The 23,484-nt window shown below is 46.0% G+C and overlaps 2 protein-coding genes across 2 annotated transcripts; one reads left to right on the top strand and one right to left on the bottom strand.

Moving 5' to 3' along the window:
* Positions 1-4,882: 4,882 nt before the first annotated feature.
* LOC107045291 lies at positions 4,883-8,043 on the bottom strand. The gene is made up of 2 exons (XM_015267504.1): positions 8,035-8,043; positions 4,883-7,942 (listed from the first exon to the last, which is right to left on the bottom strand). Exons 1-2 carry the CDS (start codon positions 8,041-8,043, stop codon positions 4,883-4,885), a joined length of 3,069 nt encoding a protein of 1,022 aa, XP_015122990.1.
* A 79-nt stretch (positions 8,044-8,122) lies between these two features.
* LOC107045292 lies at positions 8,123-10,141 on the top strand. Its single transcript, XM_029126614.1, has 2 exons — positions 8,123-8,465; positions 8,523-10,141. The coding sequence occupies exons 1-2, from the start codon at positions 8,123-8,125 to the stop codon at positions 10,139-10,141; spliced, it is 1,962 nt and encodes a 653-aa protein (XP_028982447.1).
* The last annotated feature ends 13,343 nt before the right edge of the window (positions 10,142-23,484 follow it).

A 23,484-nucleotide genomic window follows, 5' to 3' on the forward strand; every position in this document is an offset into this window, starting at 1 on the left:
TGGCAGTCGCGATGTGTGTCTCTGAATTCAATCAGGCAGGTACGAAATTCATCGATAATGTCTTTGGTGAACCTGACTGGGACGCTCAAATCGATCCAAATAAGATCCAGGCTGACACACGTCTTGAGAAAGCAGAAGAGATACTGACTAGAGGACTCGACGACTCTACGAGATTGAAACCGCTCCTAAAGGAAATTCAAAAGTATGCATATGCGTTCACACTACCAGGTGAATCGAGTGGGAAAATCAGAGGAGCCATTTGCCCTATCAGAACGGTAGATGAGAAGCCAGTTTCAGTGCGGCAGTATCGGTTCCCCAAAAATCTTGAAGAGGAGGTGGCCAAACAAATAGAGAAACTGCTCAAAGATGGAGTCATCGTGTCATCAGTTTCACCCTACAATTCTCTACTCTGGATGATACCAAAAAAACCTGATGCAAACGGCAATAAAAAGTGGAGGATGGTAATTGATTTTAGAGGCCTCAATAAGAAGACAGTACCTGATAAATACCCATTGCCGAACATCCGCACCGTAAATTCGAAATTCGGAGGATCGGACGTCTTCTCCACACTCGATTTAGCGAGCGGCTTTCATGAGATTGAAATGAAGCCTGAAGACCAAGAAAAAACCGCTTTTTCCATACATAATGGCCACTACGAATTCACGCACATGCCATTCGGGCTCGTCAACGCAGGAGCGATTTTTCAACGCGCAATGCATGAAATGCTTAGTGACCTCATCGGTGATGATGTGCAGGTCTACCTGGACGATATCATTATCCATACAGCGGGAATCGAGAAACATCAAAGGCTGCTCGAGAAAGTCCTCCATAGACTAGCAGAGCACGGAGCTACCTTGCAAGCGGAAAAATGTCAACTATTCCGAGATGAAGTGGTGTTCCTGGGCTTTATTATAAACAAGGATGGAATAAGACCTGATCATACCAAAGTACATGCAATCGTAAAGCTCAGCCCGCCGAAAGATAAGAAGAGTCTACGCACTTTTCGTGGCATGTGCAATTATTTCAACCAATTTAAAGCGTGGTATGCACCAAGAGCTAAACCACTCTTCCACTTAACCAAGCAGAAAGCAGAATGGACCTGGGGACCACGAAAAGATCTGGCTTTTAAGGAATTGCAGCTGTTTCTCTCCCAAGAACCGTTCTTGCGCCATCCCATCAACGACAGGAAATTCATCGTTACGATCAACTCCTCACCAATCGGAGTTGGCGCAGTGTTAACTCAGCTTGACGACGATGGTGTGGAGGGACCGATAGCCTACGGTTCGAGACGACTCCAAGACGTAGAAACTCGGTATACCAAAGATGAACGTGAGTGTCTAGCTGTCGTCTACGCCCTCAACCAATTTAGGCCATATATATATGGCCAACACTTCGACCTGTATGCAGAGAGTCCCGCGGTGGTATGGTTGCAAGACACTCAAGACCAAACCACCAGAAAAGCATCATTTAAGACCAAAATCGCAGGATTCAGTTTCACAGCTCATCACTGCACTGCAAAAACAAAACAAATTGCCAAAGTTCTTGGTTGGAACCCTGTAGACCCTCCAGAGACGAATGAGGACGCTCGGAATTTTGATTACTTTTCCATAATGATGTTCAAGAAAGTATCGAAACAAACGGAGTCAATTGGTTCTAAACATCAAGCCAAACCACCTAGAAAAAGAGGAAGGCCTCCTGGGTCGAAAACCAAAGTGACCGAATCACCGCAGCCAGGCACCTCCAAACCAACAAAAAACCCTCTGGCCAGAAATCGTGTGCAATCAGCCCCAACTGCAGTGCAGAAACCCAAAGAGGCAGCGGAAGAAACCATTGCCTCCAGGTTGCGGCCCCGCCTTCGAACCCAATCCAAACAAAATCCTCCGCCTGTTCTCGAGATTCAGGAGCCTATCCCTCGTTCCATCCCATCTTATAAACCCACTCAAACACACCCTATGCCGAAGAATCCCACCTCGAGATCCAACGTCACACTCCTTCCTAAACCCAGTTCACCTGAACCTGAAGAGGAAGATTCGGAGCCGCAGACGAAAATGGATCCAAGTGCCATCGATGATGACGTTTTATGGAGGTGCTCAGAGAACCGGATAATCCGGCATTGATATTAATTAGAGAAAATCCAAGAGCGGATTCTGATTCTGAAGACGAGATCATTGACAAACCTCTCGAAACTCCTGCTGATGAATCAGTCGAAAAGGAGGATGAATCAGTGAAAGTCTCTCCGTCTTTTATAGAGTCAATGAGTAAGTCATTCGCCGAATTCGACAAAAATATTGCTAAAAAGCAGAACGCAAAATTCATCGAGGCTGAATCCTCAAGCGATAATAGTAATGAGAAAATTAAGGAATCAGCTGACCTACTGTATCAACAATATCTGCTACAGCTGAGCCAACTGACTGAAAAACATGAATCCTTGAAGATCTCTGATGAAAGCGACGAGACCATCACCGAGTTACTACCTCAAAGCTCAACAGATACACCAGAGAAAGCCACAGTCACGCCCGCATATCAAAAACGAGTATCGTTCGCTCCCACTCCGAAAAGAGGGGATGAACCGGTGGCGAGATCAAGTCCAATGGTGCTTAACCCTGCAAAAGCTGACAAAATTCCTCAAGTCAAGAGAATCCTCAGTTTTTCTGGTCCGAAAACGGCTGGAACTAATAGTAATGACATCCCTAATCCACCTTCAGTAAATGATATTATTGAAGTCCCTCAACCAAACGTCCTCCTCCCGAAATCTCGCATCGGATTAGAAATTCCTCCCTCACTATCCTTGGAAGGAGCATTCGATTTCAAGGAGAAGGGGGAAGTCCAAAATCCACAGATTCAATTCTCTAGAGACGGTCTAACGTTTAAACGAAATAATATTGTACACTTTCTATCAGCAGATTTTGAACTTACAGCTCCAATTACTAAATTGTTACAATCCACGAAATTAATCGACGTCAAAACCCCAAGAAATTACAAACCGAACGTGGGGGACGTATTTATAACCCCTCTAGGCAAATTTAAAATGTTTTCTATAGTAATTAAACAATATCACTTTCGTAAACCTAAAATTCAAGATGCGCTGCTAGGTCTGTACAATCTTCGCGATGCATTAGTTCATTATGGGTCACGTTTCAATCGCAAGATAGATAATAACCTTGGATTCATTCCAATACTCGAAGAAGTTTTCAAAGGGGACCCGATTGAAATAACCATTTGCGAGGGCAATGTTAGCACCCCGAAGGATCACCTCAGACCAAAAATTATTGAGGAAGCCCATAGTAGCTCAGTGGGCGGCCATAAAGGCGTAGGTAAAAGAGTCTGTAGAATAAAAGAACGATTCTACTGGCCGGGAATCATTTCGCAAGTCACCGAATACGTGCGACGCTGCAAAATATTGCAGACAAATGAAAGTAGACCGGGTAAAGACACGTCAACCGATAATCATAACGAACACCCCTCTAGAACCATTCTGTTTTTTGAGGGATCTGGATTTGTGGAGGTATTGATGAAAAAATGTGGGCTTGCGGAGAGTGGTGAGCGGGTCAAAAAATGAACGGAACACGTGCACGTGGTTTTACAAAAACCGTATAATTGTCAATAATAATGTTTATTTTACACTTGTCACAGGTAAAGTCGCTGAGTAAATTCAACTAAAGAGCGGACCGAATTCTTTGAATAGATAATAACTGAGCTGACACGATTATTCATTAATCCGATTACGCGAGAATTGAGCGGTACAAAGAGAAGTTCCTTTAACGAATTCCCGGAAACGAATGAGAGCGAGAAACGGGCTTATAGGTGCCACGTGCCCTAATTTTGTGGTCACATGACCTATTCCATTATAATTCGTATGGTAATTTAGAGCGGTCCAGGAAGTGGCGCCTCAGGTGCTGGAATTAATAACCCCCAGTCATCTGAGGTAAGCGCGTCAGGTGTGCGTGAGTGGGGAGAGAATGGATGATCCTTGCGTGCGTTAGTGTGAGGGACCTGTCAGCTGACAGGATTTCCAACATTCCCCCCGGCCGTCGGCAACTGTAAAGTTGTTGACGCAACCATAATGAGCAGAGCCATGGTGAGCTGAAACAAAAAACAAAATTCAAAACGCTCTTTGGTGAGCTGTCGGAGCTTGTCACCCATGAGTGAGTCCATGAGACCATCCGGAAGGTGCGCTGGCTAGACATGGCAGCATCCTAGACGTCGGGGGTCGTAAATCCCTTCTGCTTTGGCTGCTGTCATTCTCACGTTGAACCCCGTCGGTTGGTCAGGGTCGTAAATCCGTCGAAGTTGACGAAGTCCAACGGTGAGAAGCCGGTGAGCTGTCCTGGTTCTATTCCCCTGAAGGTGAGATGGGCAAGAGGACGAGCTTGGCGATTGACCTCGTCAGCGTCGTTTGAGCAGTCCTGATGGTGACTACCCTGGTGAGTCCGTCCGATCCTGGGTGCAAAGCAGTCACTCGGGCGAGAGGCCACTTCGCTGGCGGGAATCTCTCATCCGTGAGTAGAACCAGTGAGCCGATCCGTATCTGATGAGTCGGATGGTGCCACTTGGATATCGCTTGAAGACGTTGGAGATATCCCGTGGACCACCTCTTCCAGAATCCTTGAAGCTTCTGCTGAATGAGCTGCCATCTAGAGAGCCTTGAGACGTTGAGTTGCTCTAAAGATAGCTCTGGAAGAGTCGTGGGAGCCTGACCGATGAGAAAATGTCCTGGTGTTAAGGCTAAACAGTCATCAGGATCATCCGTGAGCGGTTCCAGTGGTCGTGAGTTGAGCACTGCCTCGATTTGAGCGAGCAAAGTGGTGAGTTCCTCAAAAGTGAGCAGATCCTCTCCGATCGTCCGGGTGAGATGGAACTTCACCGACTTCACCGCCGCTTCCTATTTCCCTCCAAAGTGCGGAGCACCTGGAGGATTGAAGGACCACTGAGTCCCATCATTGATGAGGAGCTGTGCGAGCTGTCTTGATTGAGCTGATCCTGATGAGACGAGCTTCTTTAGTTCCTTGTCAGCGCCAAGGAAATTGGTCCCACAGTCACTGAACAAGGAATGAGCGATCCCACGCCGACTTGAAAAGCGTCTATACGCCGCGATGAACCCTTCGGCTGAGTAATCTGACACGACCTCGAGATGGACCGCTGAGGTGGTCATGCAGACAAAGATAGCCAACCAGCCTTTGTACGACTTGTGTCCCCGCCCTTTCCAGGACCGTAGAGACACTGGGCCGGCATAGTCGATCCCAGTGTTGAGAAAGGCTCGAGCGGGAGTGAGTCTGGCTGGTGGCAACTGGCCCATGAGCTGTTGAGCGCGTACTCCACGTTGGCGAGTGCATTTAACGCACTTGAGAATGAAGGAGCGTACTGGTGCTCGACCTCCGAGTATCCAGTAGCTACTTCTGAGCTGCCTGAGGGTGAGCTGTGTGCCTCCGTGGAGTGTTCTTAGATGAACCTGTCCGATGAGTAGCTGAGCCAGTTGAGATTCCTTCGGAATAATCACTTGGTTCCGGCTCTCCGGGCGTATGTGAGCAAACTTGAGCTGTCCTCCTATCCTCAATACCCCTTGGCGATGGATGAAGGGTGTGAGCTTGGTGAGGGGGTGGGATTTGCTGAACCTTTCCCCTCGTGAGATCGCTCTGAGTTGATTCTTGAAGTGAGCTGCCTGCGTGAGTTTGATCCAGAGGATGCGAGCCTCTTCAAGATCACCAAGAGTGAGCGGGTATCGAAGAGAAGAGTTGGGGGTTTTCCTGAGCCGAGCTATGAATCGTCGACAGATTGCTGTGACCCTGAGCAGTCGGTTGAACGATGAGAATCTGTCGACGAGATTCCAGAGCGCGATTGGATGAGCTTTTACATGTAGGAGAACTCCTGGCTTTTCCTCGAGGTCTGCGCTGAGGTCTTTTTCCAGAGCGTGAGTTGGCCATGATGAGCGGTCTTGATGAAGCCATGGTGGCCCTGTCCACCAGAGCTTATGCGATACCAATTGGTGCGCTGTTAGACCTCGAGATGCACAGTCTGCAGGATTCTCCTTGCCCGGTACCAATCTCCAATGAGCCTGCTGAGTGAGCTCCTGGATGAGTGCCACCCGATTTTTCACGAACTCCTTCCATCTTGAGGAGTGTGAGCTGATCCACGTGAGTGTGACCGATGAGTCTGTCCAGAGATAGGTGGTGGCGTTCGTGAGATGGAGTTGGTCCTTGACGTACTTAGTCAGTTTGGCCAGGAGAAGAGCCGCAGTGAGTTCTAGTCGTGGGATTGCCAGCCGTTTGAGCGGTGCGACCTTCGTTTTTGAGCAAACCAATGTGAGTTGTGATTTTCCCTTGTTGAGAACCTTGAGATAGATCACGGCTAACATCGCCACTCGTGATGCGTCGGAAAAACCGTGTACTTCGACGACGGAATCCGTGAGCAGTCCAAGCCACCGAGGTATGGTGATCTCCGATAACTGTGTGAGCTCCTCCCTGAATTGACGCCATCGTTGAGCAGTTGTCGGGGAAACTGATTCGTCCCATCCCAATTTCTCGATCCATAGAGCCTGGAGCAATATCTTCGCTCGTATGACCACTGGCGCTAGGAAACCCAGTGGATCGAAGAGTTGAGCCGTTTCCGATAAAATGATTCTCTTCGTTATTGAGATGGTCTCAGGCTGAGTGACGGAGAACTTGAAGTTGTCCGTTCCAGGATGCCAAGAAACCCCTAGAATCTTGGTGAGTGAGTCCTCTATGAATCGTTGTTCTTGAGAGGTGCTGTCAGGTTGAAGAGATGTGAGTAGAGCTGGGCTATTTGAGTGCCATTTGGCTGGCGGAAAGCCTCCTGACAGACAGAGCTGTGTCACCTGATGAGCGGTCCTGAGTAGCTCTTCATCTGAGTCAGCACCCCCGCAGATATCGTCAACATATCGTCCTTTCATGAGCGGTTCCACAGCGAGAAGATAGTTCGATCCTTCATCCTCAACGAGCTGATGAAGAACACGTATTGAGAGGAACGGAGCTGACCTAGTGCCATATGTGACCGTGGTGAGTTGATATGTGACGATATCTCCGTTTGAGTCGGTCCAGAGTATTTGTTGGAGGAGCCAATCCTCCGGATGTACTCGAATTTGACGAAACATCTTGGTTATGTCCGTCATGAAAATAAGCCATTTCCGCTGAGAAAAGAGAAGTACATCCGAGATATCCTTCTGCAACTTCTCACCCGTGTGCATAATCTCGTTCAACGATTGTCCTGAGCTGGTCTTGTTGGAGCCGTTGAAAACAACTCTGAGCTTGGTTGTCTCACTGCTCGCCCTGAGAACTCCGTGATGAGGGAAGAAATATTCCGGAGGAGCGTCAGCCCGAGAAGAATACGGACGGCCCGAAACCCTCAACCCTCCTGAAGCCGAGGCCTCATGTGCTAAGGTCATTTCGATGCCCGTGCCCCCCCCCCCNTTGAACTGGCGCTGATGAGCTGATCTAGCGAGCTGTCCGGAGACTCGACGCATGTGGCCGAGCTCTTCATATTCCCTGAGGAAGTCCGTGTAGAGCTGACGATAAACCTCATCACGTGAGAGTTTCCTGAGCAGACGATGGAGGCAAGCGAGTGCAGATGATCGTGAATCTCCTAGCGAGGAAACTGGAGATTTGAGCGGTATCCGAATGATGTAGCGGCCAGATGAATCTCGTGAGTGGGTCCGTTGAAAGTGTTCTTCACACTGCGCTTCCTCCTCGTTGAGCTGAACCTCTGGTTTCCCAGGGATCTTTTCCTGGATCCAGAATTTGGTGAGCAGTTCATTGAGATCCTCGTTGGTGACCGCTAGATGAGAAGTTGCTACTTGAGTAGTATCAGGACCTTCCGTTGGTCCGAATACGATCCATCCAAGTCGCGTGAGCTGAGCCGATGGTGAGTTTGGTGATGACTTGTGGTAAGATGAGCCCAACGAGGATCTCAATGAACTGCTCACCAAATTCTGGATCCAGGAAAAGATCCCTGGGAAACCAGAGGTTCAGCTCAACGAGGAGGAAGCGCAGTGTGAAGAACACTTTCAACGGACCCACTCACGAGATTCATCTGGCCGCTACATCATTCGGATACCGCTCAAATCTCCAGTTTCCTCGCTAGGAGATTCACGATCATCTGCNGAGTGGCGATGTTAGCCGTGATCTATCTCAAGGTTCTCAACAAGGGAAAATCACAACTCACATTGGTTTGCTCAAAAACGAAGGTCGCACCGCTCAAACGGCTGGCAATCCCACGACTAGAACTCACTGCGGCTCTTCTCCTGGCCAAACTGACTAAGTACGTCAAGGACCAACTCCATCTCACGAACGCCACCACCTATCTCTGGACAGACTCATCGGTCACACTCACGTGGATCAGCTCACACTCCTCAAGATGGAAGGAGTTCGTGAAAAATCGGGTGGCACTCATCCAGGAGCTCACTCAGCAGGCTCATTGGAGATTGGTACCGGGCAAGGAGAATCCTGCAGACTGTGCATCTTGAGGTCTAACAGCGCACCAATTGGTATCGCATAAGCTCTGGTGGACAGGGCCACCATGGCTTCATCAAGACCGCTCATCATGGCCAACTCACGCTCTGGAAAAAGACCTCAGCGCAGACCTCGAGGAAAAGCCAGGAGTTCTCCTACATGTAAAAGCTCATCCAATCGCGCTCTGGAATCTCGTCGACAGATTCTCATCGTTCAACCGACTGCTCAGGGTCACAGCAATCTGTCGACGATTCATAGCTCGGCTCAGGAAAACCCCCAACTCTTCTCTTCGATACCCGCTCACTCTTGGTGATCTTGAAGAGGCTCGCATCCTCTGGATCAAACTCACGCAGGCAGCTCACTTCAAGGATCAACTCAGAGCGATCTCACGAGGGGAAAGGTTCAGCAAATCCCACCCCCTCACCAAGCTCACACCCTTCATCGATCGCCAAGGGGTATTGAGGATAGGAGGACAGCTCAAGTTTGCTCACATACGCCCGGAGAGCCGGAACCAAGTGATTATTCCGAAGGAATCTCAACTGGCTCAGCTACTCATCGGACAGGCTCATCTAAGGACACTCCACGGAGGCACACAGCTCACCCTCAGGCAGCTCAGAAGTAGCTACTGGATACTCGGAGGTCGAGCACCAGTACGCTCCTTCATCCTCAAGTGCGTTAACTGCACTCGCCAACGTGGAGTACGCGCTCAACAGCTCATGGGCCAGTTGCCACCAGCCAGACTCACTCCCGCTCGAGCCTTTCTCAACACTGGGATCGACTATGCCGGCCCAGTGTCTCTACGGTCCTGGAAAGGGCGGGGACACAAGTCGTACAAAGGCTGGTTGGCTATCTTTGTCTGCATGACCACCTCAGCGGTCCATCTCGAGGTCGTGTCAGACTACTCAGCCGAGGGGTTCATCGCGGCGTATAGACGCTTTTCAAGTCGGCGTGGGATCGCTCATTCCTTGTTCAGTGACTGTGGGACCAATTTCCTTGGCGCTGACAAGGAACTAAAGAAGCTCTTCTCGTCAGGATCAGCTCAATCAAGACAGCTCGCACAGCTCCTCATCAATGATGGGACTCAGTGGTCCTTCAATCCTCCAGGTGCTCCGCACTTTGGAGGGAAATGGGAAGCGGCGGTGAAGTCGGTGAAGTTCCATCTCACCCGGACGATCGGAGAGGATCTGCTCACTTTTGAGGAACTCACCACTTTGCTCGCTCAAATCGAGGCAGTGCTCAACTCACGACCACTGGAACCGCTCACGGATGATCCTGATGACTGTTCAGCCTTGACACCAGGGCATTTTCTCATCGGTCAGGCTCCCACGACTCTTCCAGAGCCATCTTTAGAGCAACTCAACGTCTCAAGGCTCTCTAGATGGCAGCTCATTCAGCAGAAGCTTCAAGGATTCTGGAAGAGGTGGTCCACGGGATATCTCCAACGTCTTCAAGCGATATCCAAGTGGCACCATCCGACTCATCAGATACGGATCGGCTCACTGGTTCTACTCACGGACGAGAGATTCCCGCCAGCGAAGTGGCCTCTCGCCCGAGTGACCGCTCTGCACCCAGGATCGGACGGACTCACCAGGGTAGTCACCATCAGGACTGCTCAAACGACGCTGACGAGGTCAATCGCCAAGCTCGTCCTCTTGCCCATCTCACCTTCAGGGGAATAGAACCAGGACAGCTCACCGGCTTCTCACCGTTGGACTTCGTCAACTTCGACGGATTTACGACCCTGACCAACCGACGGGGTTCAACGTGAGAATGACAGCAGCCAAAGCAGAAGGGATTTACGACCCCCGACGTCTAGGATGCTGCCATGTCTAGCCAGCGCACCTTCCGGATGGTCTCATGGACTCACTCATGGGTGACAAGCTCCGACAGCTCACCAAAGAGCGTTTTGAATTTTGTTTTTTGTTTCAGCTCACCATGGCTCTACTCATTATGGTTGCGTCAACAACTTTACAGTTGCCGACGGCCGGGGAGAATGTTGGAAATCCTGTCAGCTGACAGGTCCCTCACACTAACGCACGCAAGGCTCATCCATTCTCTCCCCACTCACGCACACCTGACGCGCTTACCTCAGATGACTGGGGGTTATTAATTCCAGCACCTGAGGCGCCACTTCCTGGACCGCTCTAAATTACCATACGAATTATAATGGAATAGGTCATGTGACCACAAAATTAGGGCACGTGGCACCTATAAGCCCGTTTCTCGCTCTCATTCGTTTCCGGGAATTCGTTAAAGGAACTTCTCTTTGTACCGCTCAATTCTCGCGTAATCGGATTAATGAATAATCGTGTCAGCTCAGTTATTATCTATTCAAAGAATTCGGTCCGCTCTTTAGTTGAATTTACTCAGCGACTTTACCTGTGACAAGTGTAAAATAAACATTATTATTGACAATTATACGGTTTTTGTAAAACCACGTGCACGTGTTCCGTTCATTTTTTGACCCGCTCACCACTCTCCGCAAGCCCACATTTTTTCATCAATACCTCCACAAATCCAGATCCCTCAAAAAACAGAATGGTTCTAGAGGGGTGTTCGTTATGATTATCGGTTGACGTGTCTTTACCCGGTCTACTTTCATTTGTCTGCAATATTTTGCAGCGTCGCACGTATTCGGTGACTTGCGAAATGATTCCCGGCCAGTAGAATCGTTCTTTTATTCTACAGACTCTTTTACCTACGCCTTTATGGCCGCCCACTGAGCTACTATGGGCTTCCTCAATAATTTTTGGTCTGAGGTGATCCTTCGGGGTGCTAACATTGCCCTCGCAAATGGTTATTTCAATCGGGTCCCCTTCGAAAACTTCTTCGAGTATTGGAATGAATCCAAGGTTATCTATCTCACCCATAATGAACTAATGCATCGCGAAGATTGTACAGACCTAGCAGCGCATCTTGAATTTTAGGTTTACGAAAGTGATATTGTTTAATTACTATAGAAAACATTTTAAATTTGCCTAGAGGGGTTATAAATACGTCCCCCACGTTCGGTTTGTAATTTCTTGGGGTTTTGACGTCGATTAATTTCGTGGATTGTAACAATTTAGTAATTGGAGCTGTAAGTTCAAAATCTGCTGATAGAAAGTGTACAATATTATTTCGTTTAAACGTTAGACCGTCTCTAGAGAATTGAATCTGTGGATTTTGGACTTCCCCCTTCTCCTTGAAATCGAATGCTCCTTCCAAGGATAGTGAGGGAGGAATTTCTAATCCGATGCGAGATTTCGGGAGGAGGACGTTTGGTTGAGGGACTTCAATAATATCATTTACTGAAGGTGGATTAGGGATGTCATTACTATTAGTTCCAGCCGTTTTCGGACCAGAAAAACTGAGGATTCTCTTGACTTGAGGAATTTTGTCAGCTTTTGCAGGGTTAAGCACCATTGGACTTGATCTCGCCACCGGTTCATCCCCTCTTTTCGGAGTGGGAGCGAACGATACTCGTTTTTGATATGCGGGCGTGACTGTGGCTTTCTCTGGTGTATCTGTTGAGCTTTGAGGTAGTAACTCGGTGATGGTGTCGTCGCTTTCATCAGAGATCTTCAAGGATTCATGTTTTTCAGTCAGTTGGCTCAGCTGTAGCAGATATTGTTGATACAGTAGGTCAGCTGATTCCTTAATTTTCTCATTACTATTATCGCTTGAGGATTCAGCCTCGATGAATTTTGCGTTCTGCTTTTTAGCAATATTTTTGTCGAATTCGGCGAATGACTTACTCATTGACTCTATAAAAGACGGAGAGACTTTCACTGATTCATCCTCTTTTTCGACTGATTCATCAGCAGGAGTTTCGAGAGGTTTGTCAATGATCTCGTCTTCAGAATCAGAATCCGCTCTTGGATTTTCTCTAATTAATATCAATGCCGGATTATCCGGTTCTCTGAGCACCTCCATGAAAACGTCATCATCGATGGCACTTGGATCCATTTTCGTCTGCGGCTCCGAATCTTCCTCTTCAGGTTCAGGTGAACTGGGTTTAGGAAGGAGTGTGACGTTGGATCTCGAGGTGGGATTCTTCGGCATAGGGTGTGTTTGAGTGGGTTTATAAGATGGGATGGAACGAGGGATAGGCTCCTGAATCTCGAGAACAGGCGGAGGATTTTGTTTGGATTGGGTTCGAAGGCGGGGCCGCAACCTGGAGGCAATGGTTTCTTCCGCTGCCTCTTTGGGTTTCTGCACTGCAGTTGGGGCTGATTGCACACGATTTCTGGCCAGAGGGTTTTTTGTTGGTTTGGAGGTGCCTGGCTGCGGTGATTCGGTCACTTTGGTTTTCGACCCAGGAGGCCTTCCTCTTTTTCTAGGTGGTTTGGCTTGATGTTTAGAACCAATTGACTCCGTTTGTTTCGATACTTTCTTGAACATCATTATGGAAAAGTAATCAAAATTCCGAGCGTCCTCATTCGTCTCTGGAGGGTCTACAGGGTTCCAACCAAGAACTTTGGCAATTTGTTTTGTTTTTGCAGTGCAGTGATGAGCTGTGAAACTGAATCCTGCGATTTTGGTCTTAAATGATGCTTTTCTGGTGGTTTGGTCTTGAGTGTCTTGCAACCATACCACCGCGGGACTCTCTGCATACAGGTCGAAGTGTTGGCCATATATATATGGCCTAAATTGGTTGAGGGCGTAGACGACAGCTAGACACTCACGTTCATCTTTGGTATACCGAGTTTCTACGTCTTGGAGTCGTCTCGAACCGTAGGCTATCGGTCCCTCCACACCATCGTCGTCAAGCTGAGTTAACACTGCGCCAACTCCGATTGGTGAGGAGTTAATCGTAATGATGAATTTTCTGTCGTTGTTGGGATGACGCAAGAACGGTTCTTGGGAGAGAAACACCTGCAATTCCTTAAAAGCCAGATCTTCTCGTGGTCCCCAGGTCCATTCTGCTTTCTGCTTGGTTAAGTGGAAGAGTGGTTTAGCTCTTGGTGCATACCACGCTTTAAATTGGTTGAAATAATTGCACATGCCACGAAAAGTGCGTAGACTCTTCTTATCTTTCGGCGGGCTGAGCTTTACGATTGCATGTACTTTGGTATGATCAGGTCTTATTCCATCCTTGTTTATAATAAAGCCCAGGAACACCACTTCATCTCGGAATAGTTGACATTTTTCCGCTTGCAAGGTAGCTCCGTGCTCTGCTAGTCTATGGAGGACTTTCTCGAGCAGCCTTTGATGTTTCTCGATTCCCGCTGTATGGATAATGATATCGTCCAGGTAGACCTGCACATCATCACCGATGAGGTCACTAAGCATTTCATGCATTGCGCGTTGAAAAATCGCTCCTGCGTTGACGAGCCCGAATGGCATGTGCGTGAATTCGTAGTGGCCATTATGTATGGAAAAAGCGGTTTTTTCTTGGTCTTCAGGCTTCATTTCAATCTCATGAAAGCCGCTCGCTAAATCGAGTGTGGAGAAGACGTCCGATCCTCCGAATTTCGAATTTACGGTGCGGATGTTCGGCAATGGGTATTTATCAGGTACTGTCTTCTTATTGAGGCCTCTAAAATCAATTACCATCCTCCACTTTTTATTGCCGTTTGCATCAGGTTTTTTTGGTATCATCCAGAGTAGAGAATTGTAGGGTGAAACTGATGACACGATGACTCCATCTTTGAGCAGTTTCTCTATTTGTTTGGCCACCTCCTCTTCAAGATTTTTGGGGAACCGATACTGCCGCACTGAAACTGGCTTCTCATCTACCGTTCTGATAGGGCAAATGGCTCCTCTGATTTTCCCACTCGATTCACCTGGTAGTGTGAACGCATATGCATACTTTTGAATTTCCTTTAGGAGCGGTTTCAATCTCGTAGAGTCGTCGAGTCCTCTAGTCAGTATCTCTTCTGCTTTCTCAAGACGTGTGTCAGCCTGGATCTTATTTGGATCGATTTGAGCGTCCCAGTCAGGTTCACCAAAGACATTATCGATGAATTTCGTACCTGCCTGATTGAATTCAGAGACACACATCGCGACTGCCAAGGGTTCCACCCGCTGAGCTGGTATTTTGATTCTAACTGCTTNCTGCTTTCTCAAGACGTGTGTCAGCCTGGATCTTATTTGGATCGATTTGAGCGTCCCAGTCAGGTTCACCAAAGACATTATCGATGAATTTCGTACCTGCCTGATTGAATTCAGAGACACACATCGCGACTGCCAAGGGTTCCACCGGCTGATCTGGTATTTTGATTCTAACTGCTTCGTCATTTTCATTTGATACTCGACCCCAAAATATTCCGTCATTGACTTCCACCTCGCCCTCAAGTAATGTCACTCCTTTTGCGAGGCTTCGTTTCGTAATGTATCCCTTTTCTTTCACAATACTCCTTGATGGGGACCAACTGCTCCGATCTAGCATCTAGGATTATAGATTGACCAGGGATCATGGTTTGGTGGAAAGGCAGTGGTTTCAATGGGGTGGATTTAAGGATCAATGTATTGAGTGAGAAAGAGATATCGGCTTGTTCGTTAACTAGAAATTGGTTGCCAATGATGCCATTGTAAGGACTTCGGATCATGTTAGATATTACATTAAATTCGGTAGGAATGCCTTCCATTTCAATGATTGTCGCACCGATGATGGGTTGCTTCCCCCCGGCTACACCGAATAGAAAACTCGGTAAACATGCTTTAATTTGACTACGATCGCGTAATACTTAGACCGAAATTAAATTGAGGCTAGCACCTGAATCGATTACCATTGTGCATGCTCTTGATTTAAGTTTAGGGGATCTAACTAAAATACAAGGGCTACGGCCCGTGGCACAGATTGTGAGCCTATCGGTAGCTTTTGGAGCGACCAATTCAAATGGAGAATTTTTCTCTTTCAAGGATAATGTTGTCGTGCAATAGGAAATCGTTGCTTTTTGCTCCTGAAAAAATTTCAATCCAAGCATTCCCATGAAACCGCCCGGAGGCTGAGGGGTGACGAAGAATTTGAACTTAACGCCTCTCAACTCCATCTCAATGAATCCGTAAGAACCTAATACACCGTCGCCGATTCCAACGACAAAGGTTCTCTCGGACTGATCGACATGAATGAGAGGGTTGAGAGCTTCGATCCAAATTAAGCTCTCCTCCCCCCCGGTGTCCAGTAAAATTTCAGCTTGTTTACCCTTGAAGAAAGGATGACGTAGTTTCACTACGGGACATGCTTTAGAAGGGGTTATGGGTTTTACAAAGGTTTGTTGAGTAGGTCGCGAACCTGAATCGCCGCAGGGTTTTGCTGATTGCTCGCTCCCACCTGCTGGGGGCGAGCACCTTCCCAGTTTAAAGATTGGGAATTTTGAGCGTTACTGTTGAAGACTTGGTTGGTTTGGGGTTGGCTTTTGCCTTGATCACGTCTTGGACTGTAACTACGTCTGTCTCCAGATCGATCACGCGAGTTAAATTGGACAGCCCTGCCGTCGCAAATAATCGATCTTCATCAACGACAGGCAGAACTATTTTAAAAGCATCTTTTAAGGTTTTGCAATTTTTTCGTTTTAACTCGTTCAAATATTCGGGACAGATTGTTTTTTCGAATTTCCTGAGGGCAAATTTCTCGATAACTGCTGTTAGCGCTTCGTGTTCATCCGGGAAGGAGGCTTCAAGAGACGCTTTTGCATTTTTCAATACCCGTTGTAAATGCAGATTAAAATCGTCAGCCTCTTCGCCCTCTCTGAGTTGCATAGCCGCGATTCGATTTTCGTAGAAAGACTGACCATATCGTTTTCTATATTTCGCGCCTAATGTGGTCAATATTTCAGTGACTGATGTTGGCTGAGTACCATCGAGGTAGTAACGAGCTGGGAAACCGACTTTGTCAAATACTGAATAGATAAGATCTTCATTTGTATCACCGACTCGCGTTATCAATAATTTTACCACTCGTTCGAACTCCACGAAGTCAATCTCGGACTCGGGCTTACCGTCAAAAAATGGGATACTACCAAACAAGTCCCTTATACGAAAATAATCTACGAATTCGGGGCCGATAGTTTGGTTGACTGTCGCATTGTTGGTTTGATTGTGTTGACAGACCCATCGGGTGAGACTCGCATTCTCCGCGGTTAGCCTATTGATTTCTTCTTGCAATTGTTGGGCTCTGGCTTCAAGCGACATTTTCAGTAGATAATTTTCGAGTTTATAAGTTTAAGGAAAGTTTTTTTTTCCTTTTTTTTTAATTTATAATTAAATATTTTCAAAGTGCAGATTGCTGAGAAAAATATAGGGAACCATCTAGAATTTCTCACAGACTTTGGGCTAGGTATCCCACTTCTGACACCAATTTTGTTGCGTTAGGATGGAGGTTTGAATATTATTTGATTGTCATAAATAGCATTCAATAGTTCCTGACGGTCTCAAAATAATATTTATTTTTACCGGGTACCCACCTATGAAGTGCTAGGCACATCCAGAGTCTGCGAGGGATTCAGGGAGGTTCATCAAAAAAAAACAATGTGATATACGTTTGGATATTTATTGTATTGATTTTTTTTCTTTGGGAAAACGAAGGATACAGAAACTTTGACAATTCTGATCACGTAAAAGCTATTGAAACTAATTCCCAATATACGTTGTCCCAAGATAATACTCAACTATTCAAAATACATTATATCCAAAATGTACTATTGAGGGAGGAAGAGAGAGACTAAATACCGCACCCTGACTGACAAGACGCGCGAGAGAATAATGCAGGACTCACTTACTCTATCTCGAGGATTCCTCGTTGTAATTGTAATCCAATGGGACGATGTTTCTCGTACACAGAGTCCGCTTGAAGACACGAACCTGTGATTTGTTTACTGATTTTCTAGTTTTTCCGTTGAAATTTCACCAATTATCTAAGCACTGTGAATACACTTAATGAATTTTACAAATGTCAATAGGTGATTCTAAATCCGTAAATAATGTGTCCAATGCACTTTTCACGTGCACGTCCGCGTGACAAGTAATTTTTCACCCCGTCAACCGCGCCGCGTCGGGAACCCCACCGAAAAAACGATAAGTCGTGAACTATTTCCCAAAATTTACTTGAGATCGCATACCCCGAGCAGGCTTTGTAACTGTTTTCGGAAATTGGAATGCGATAGGTACTCAAGGAGCCCTTCCTGAAGCATTTTCTTTCGACGCTGGAACGTAACTGCTCTCTCTGGATTTGGGGGGGTCACAGAAGAGGTATTTTGATGAATTTGCAAAAGGGTCACGTGGGGTTCCGACGTGGAGCGATTCTTGTGCATTTTCAGGTGGGCATATGCTTCGAATTTGACTGCATGACTTTATTCCGACATTGAAGTCAGCAGTTTCGTCAGCGGAAGCCCGGCACGTGTAGAAATTTTGGTATTTTCCTACCGGATATAACTTGATTCCTTTATATTTCGATTAAAATTGAGAATAAAATTTGGAATAAAAATCGTTCAAAATTCTGAACGTAACAAGCACAAGAAATATTTCAAATTTCAACTCACCTAATAGTCACTCGAAAAAAATCGTCAAATCAATTATCCCAAAAAATGATTTAATTCAGCGTAAAAGTTTCGTTAGGACTGATTTTAGGATAATTAGAGCATTAGTTAGAGTCAGAATAATTAATAAACCAATCACTAATTTGAATAATAAAATCTCGTTAAACTCCGTATTTTCATAGACCACATAAATTATCAGGATCAATAAATGAATTAATAGCGACACAAGTATTTCGAATATGAGGTCGTCAATCATTATGTATTCCCAATTTAAATCATTGGAATCGTCCAATATCAGCAATGAATTACTTGTCAATAATCGTATTTTCCAATAAAATTTAACAATGGACCTTTAGTCTTTCAAACTTCTCCCAAAATTTTCACAAAATTTTCTTTGAACCACTCATAACCCGTCCAATGCAAACAGTCACTAACATAACTCCTTCATCTCATAATTACGAAATTACTTTTCGAACAAAGTTTTCAGTTATCGAGTATTCACTAATAATATTGAAACACCCTTTCACATTAATTAGAGGCAACAAATAATTTTCCAAAATCAAGTTAACCTTAACATTTTTCAGTACGACCAATAAATAAAAGAATAGCCCCAATCCTCCGCCACAAAGCGTTCATGCTTCGATAAATCGTCAATAAAAAATAAGAATTAACGTTTTGGTACTTATCTTTTATACGTTAGCTGCAGACTAACAATATAAAATTAATCCACACACGTGGTCGATAATTTTCTTTGGGATCCCAATAATTATAATAATACTGAGCAATGTGTACTGTGGGCCGGCTCGGAGGAAAGAGAGTGAGGTGTCGTTGCGGCCAGCGTAACCAGCCGATTAGCCCTGCGTCATATCAACCTAGAGTGTCGTTGTCCTTTATAAATTCGTCCTTTGACTTTTTCAAAATTATTTTTACCCCAGATCGATAAACTGCCGATAAAATAAATTACCCTACAGTATTTTCCTTGAATTTATTGAGATTCCGACAATCAGTGCTAATATTTACTGTGAGTTCTTGAAAAAGAACTTCTTCCCTTGGGCATGAAAACATCAGTTAGTCAAGAATTCCTACTTCATGAAAGATGGTGCCACTCCACATAGGACTGCTGGAGTATTTGAAATACTTTTTTCCGTTTACGGCACTCGTGTGTTAGGCTTAGGTTACCCTAAGTATGCCCATGGGGGCATGGAATGGCCGCCTTACAGTCCGGACTTGAATCCCTGCGATTTTTGCCTATGGGGTTTTCTTAAGGACAAGTGCTATGAGAAGCATCCGACGACGGTGGAAGAGTTGCAAGACGCAATTAGGGATACTATCCGAGCTGTTGATAAAACCACAATACACCGCATCTATACCAGTTTCGAACACAGGATAGAGTTCTGTAGTATAAGTGATGGCGGACACTTGGAAGGAATTGTACTGTAATTTGCCAAATGTTCCTTGTAGAATAAAAAAAGAACCATTATTTACATTTTGCTGTATCCAAGTTATTTACAATTGACTTTGGTCACATGCTATGGGACACCCCGTATAATCATAAAAATTATTTTATAAAGAAAGAAATAAATCATTAATAAAAGAATAAAAAATGAAATTGTGGTGACTGTGTCTCCATTACATCTCTGTCATTCATACACACACATACATACACTCGATTTTCCTCTCGAGACATTGGGCCAATTCCCACATTAAAAATCCATTTCCTTATTCCTTCGAAAGTGTAGAACATCTGTCCAAGTCACAAAACCATAAACCTCAACCTAACGACCCGTTTTTTGCCATAATCTTTTGTGCGTCCTAATCCCTCATCATCACCTGGCGTCCATAATCCTTCCTCCGCCTGACCGGCGCCTGTGACGTCACGACGGAAATTTCCCCGCCGGGACCCCCAAGCCAATCACAGCTCACCGGCGGGAACTTACAGTGCCGAACTAATCGGAAGCCAGGATTTCACTCATCCCTTCTCCAAATTTTCCACCAATCACATCCTTGCACTCTCCTTAAATACCGCACACTTTTCACACTCATAATCAGTCAATCATTCACTCGACACTCACTCATCACTCAACCACTGGACAACACATCAACAGAGAGGACAAGTCTTCTTACGACTAACTCTCCACTCTTGTAAATATGAACGTTCAAACCTCAAATATATTTCGTTCAACGTTGGATCTCTAGAGTTTTCATTTCAATAACCTGCTCACCTCCCCCTCCACTGGGTTCCCACTTTATCGTTAGTGAGGGGGCTCGGTCGCGGGCAGCGGGGGTCTTAAGGACTACCGCCGCCCGCGGTCGCTAAGAGGAACCCACCCAATCCATGTGTGTGAGCGGCTTAAGCCATGGCCTCGGCCACACCGTGCCTAAGAATGTGTAGCACAGGGGGAGCTGTGTCGCTAACGGTGCCTTTCAGAAACCTGGGCCACCTCTGAGAGTAGTTTTGGGTGTAACCCTCCCGAGATAAGCCAAGCCCTGGGCAATCGCGGCAATGCACCAGGTGAAAACGCTTAACCGCGGTACTCGTGGGGTCAAAAATGGAAACCAATCAAAAAAAAATCTCAGTATTGAAAAAGAAACTTCGGGTGGGGCCAACGATGGCGAACAAACGAAGTCTGACAAGGCTGACCAGTCTGGTGCCGATGTGAATCGGGTCAGACTGAGTGGAGCCGAGAGAAGACGTCGCAAGAGAGCGAAGCTGCATCAAACCTCGGGGGCGATTGCAACCTTGACGGATGCAGCAGCGAAGGTCGATGAGGGAAGGGGGGAGGGGGCTACGAGGAAGGCAATAAAACGCCTTCCATCAGAGCGTACTACGCCAAGCCCCTCAGTCAGACCGAAAGAAAAGAGAATGAGAACGCAGGATCAGGGCACATATGCTCAGAACACTACGAGCTCATTCAAGTTTGCAGTTATGCCGGAGTCATATCCGGATCAGAAACTGGGCACTGAAGAGGTAACGGAGGTGAAGAAACTCCTGAAGAGGGCCATTCTGGCGTTACCTGACGGGGTGAAAGCACCCACCTTCAACGGTGTCTGGGAAAGAGAAGGTGTGGCAATGGTGTGCTGCACTGATGAGGAAACGGGAAATTGGCTGAAAAGCCTTTTCCCCGAAAACAAAATAGCTGGACTTACTGTACGTGTGGTCGCAGCCTCGGAGCTTCCCAAGAAGCACAGGGTTGTACTACACGTGGAAGACCCAGATCTAACCGCTCAAGAAGCACTGTGCTTCCTTGAGAAACAAAATGCAGGACTGCAGGCCAGAGAGTGGGTTGTCGCTCGGGGCAGTGAGAGTAGGGACGCGAAAAGTGCCCACTTCGTTGCGCTGATAGACGACCGATCACTCTCTGTTCTGAAAGCCTGCAACTTCAGACTGCACTGCGGGATTCAAAAAGCAACTGTCAAGCTGCTTGCGAAAGACCGTGGTGAAAGTCAGAAGAAGGGTACATAGAGGTACCAGGAAAGTAGTCATCATTATGGCTGAAACCCGGGTGCACATTGTACAAATAAATTTGCATCACAGCAAAGCAGGCTCGGCTACTCTAGTCAAGCTATTAGCTGGGATGCAGACTAGACTGTGCGGAGGCGATAAGGAGGGCGTCATCCACATTTTATGTGAATGCCCACTATTAGCACTCCGTCGCTATAAAATCTGGGGCCAGGCTTTCCTGGAAGGCGTGAAAACAAAATTTCTAGCCTTCGATGATCTCCAAGAACANCTGAGAAACACAGGGCTCGGGCTGTGTGACTGACTAAAACTAAGGCGGATGTTACAAAGGATCGTATGATTTAGGTGACTCTGGGCGCTTTAAGTGACCAGCCGCACATATTCTAATTCTAATTCTACAGAGGTTAAAGGATGAAACGGGGGTTAATGGATGGGGAATTTAATTCTCCATCGAACAGCATCGGTTTCATTCCGTAATGTTAATTAGGCGGGGAGAGACGATTCTTTAACTAGCGGGCGAGTTATCGGGANCCTGCTCACCTCCACAAAACTATTGTTCAATTTATTTGTAATTTAAGCTCCGGTATCATCTCCTTCTGATCTGCATGGAATTTAATTTTGTTGTATTCACCACCCACGTACTCCAACTTTGGTGAGCCTCTCTTGATTTCTTTCGCCAAACCTTCGAATTGTTGGAGATTTTCAATGAAGAACTTTGACATCCTTCGGTTCAGGAAAACTGCACAAGCATTATTCAAATGGAGGATCACACTCATTCCATGCTTCGTTTTTACTTTGAAGGCTGCAGTAATGGTATACAAGTAGTTTAATGCTAGGTCAGACAGTTTTAACAGGGGAAGTTCTTTCAATTCAGCATTGATTTTGTCGAAATGAGCTTGATCTGCCTCATTTTCAACCGGATAGCTACATGATTAGTCCCAGGAAGTGGCGCCGTCTGGCTTCGGGCCGATGGGATAGGCTGCTGGGGCGAAGTTCCGTGAGCGTGGGAACGTTGTCTTATTGGCGAAGTATTGCTGTCAACTGCAGAACTTGTTATTGTGATATATTTTGTGACGTATGTCTTACCTCTGCGAAAGATAACAGATACGCAGCCCTCAGCGACCCAAACAACAAACCAAAGGTTGGGCGCCAGAACGTATGAAACGTTCACCAAAATCGAAGACGAAATCAAACGAGCGATAAAACAAACAACGATGAGAGAGCGATCGCCGACAGCTCAGATCAACCGCGGAGGCGCCTGGGTTCCACAAAATCCGCTCTCAATAAAATTACCCTGAAATGACTGGGTTCCTTATTACTAATAAATGATAAGAAAATTCATACTTTCGGGGAGAAATATTATTAAATCAATTTCTAGAAAATTCCAGTATTAAAATGTGAACCAGTTATCTAATTAATTAAACACCGGTATTTTCGAACTATTTCTCTTTCCGTTATGCTCTAAATCACAATCAGAAAATCACAAATTTCATACACCGATCTAAAGACTCGATATAAAATCAATTCCCTCAACGTCATCCGTCCATTACTAAAATGTTAGTCAAAGATAATGTAAAGAAAGTCAATAAATGGGAAAATCTATCAAGAAGTCAACAAAAAAATAAAGTAACTAACCGGGTTACTGCAAGGTCTACTGTCACGACAAAGGAATCGATAAGAAGAACCACGAAAACTGTTGCGAGAAAAATAATTCAAAATTGTAGTCTGATTCTCAAACGATGCGATTCGGATTACCACGAAAAAGACTAATAACAATTACCAGAGCCGGTGAATCTGCCTAACGCAAGGTCACGGCTACACGATACAAAAATACGGAAATCAATCATCGACAAAGACGCTGTAATTCCAAATCACGTCGATAATTCCTACACTGTTCGGTAATGCCAAAATTCTAAATTAAATAAATAAATTAATATACGAACAGCGATGATGCGAAAATTCCCTGAAGCTGAAACATTGCCCCGAGAATTCCACTTTGGATATCCGAATTTTCCCAAAGTGAATGCGAAACGAGAGTTGCTACTTACGACAAATGTTTGAAACACTGAATTTCAATCGGAAGAATCCGACATAAATATTT

This window comes from Diachasma alloeum, unplaced genomic scaffold (assembly GCF_001412515.2).
Source record: "Diachasma alloeum isolate Michigan unplaced genomic scaffold, Dall2.0 Dall_scaffold_00909, whole genome shotgun sequence".
NCBI lineage: Eukaryota > Metazoa > Arthropoda > Insecta > Hymenoptera > Braconidae > Diachasma > Diachasma alloeum.

What these genes read in the sequence shown, in the direction of transcription:
- LOC107045292 (XM_029126614.1), top strand. Translation starts at nt 8,123, where the DNA reads ATGTTAGCCGTGATCTATCTCAAGGTTCTCAACAAGGGAAAATCACAA. An exon ending in CAAGGAGAATCCTGCAGACT is followed by an intron (nt 8,466 to 8,522) that starts GTGCATCTTGAG and finishes TCTGGTGGACAG; the next exon opens with GGCCACCATGGCTTCATCAA.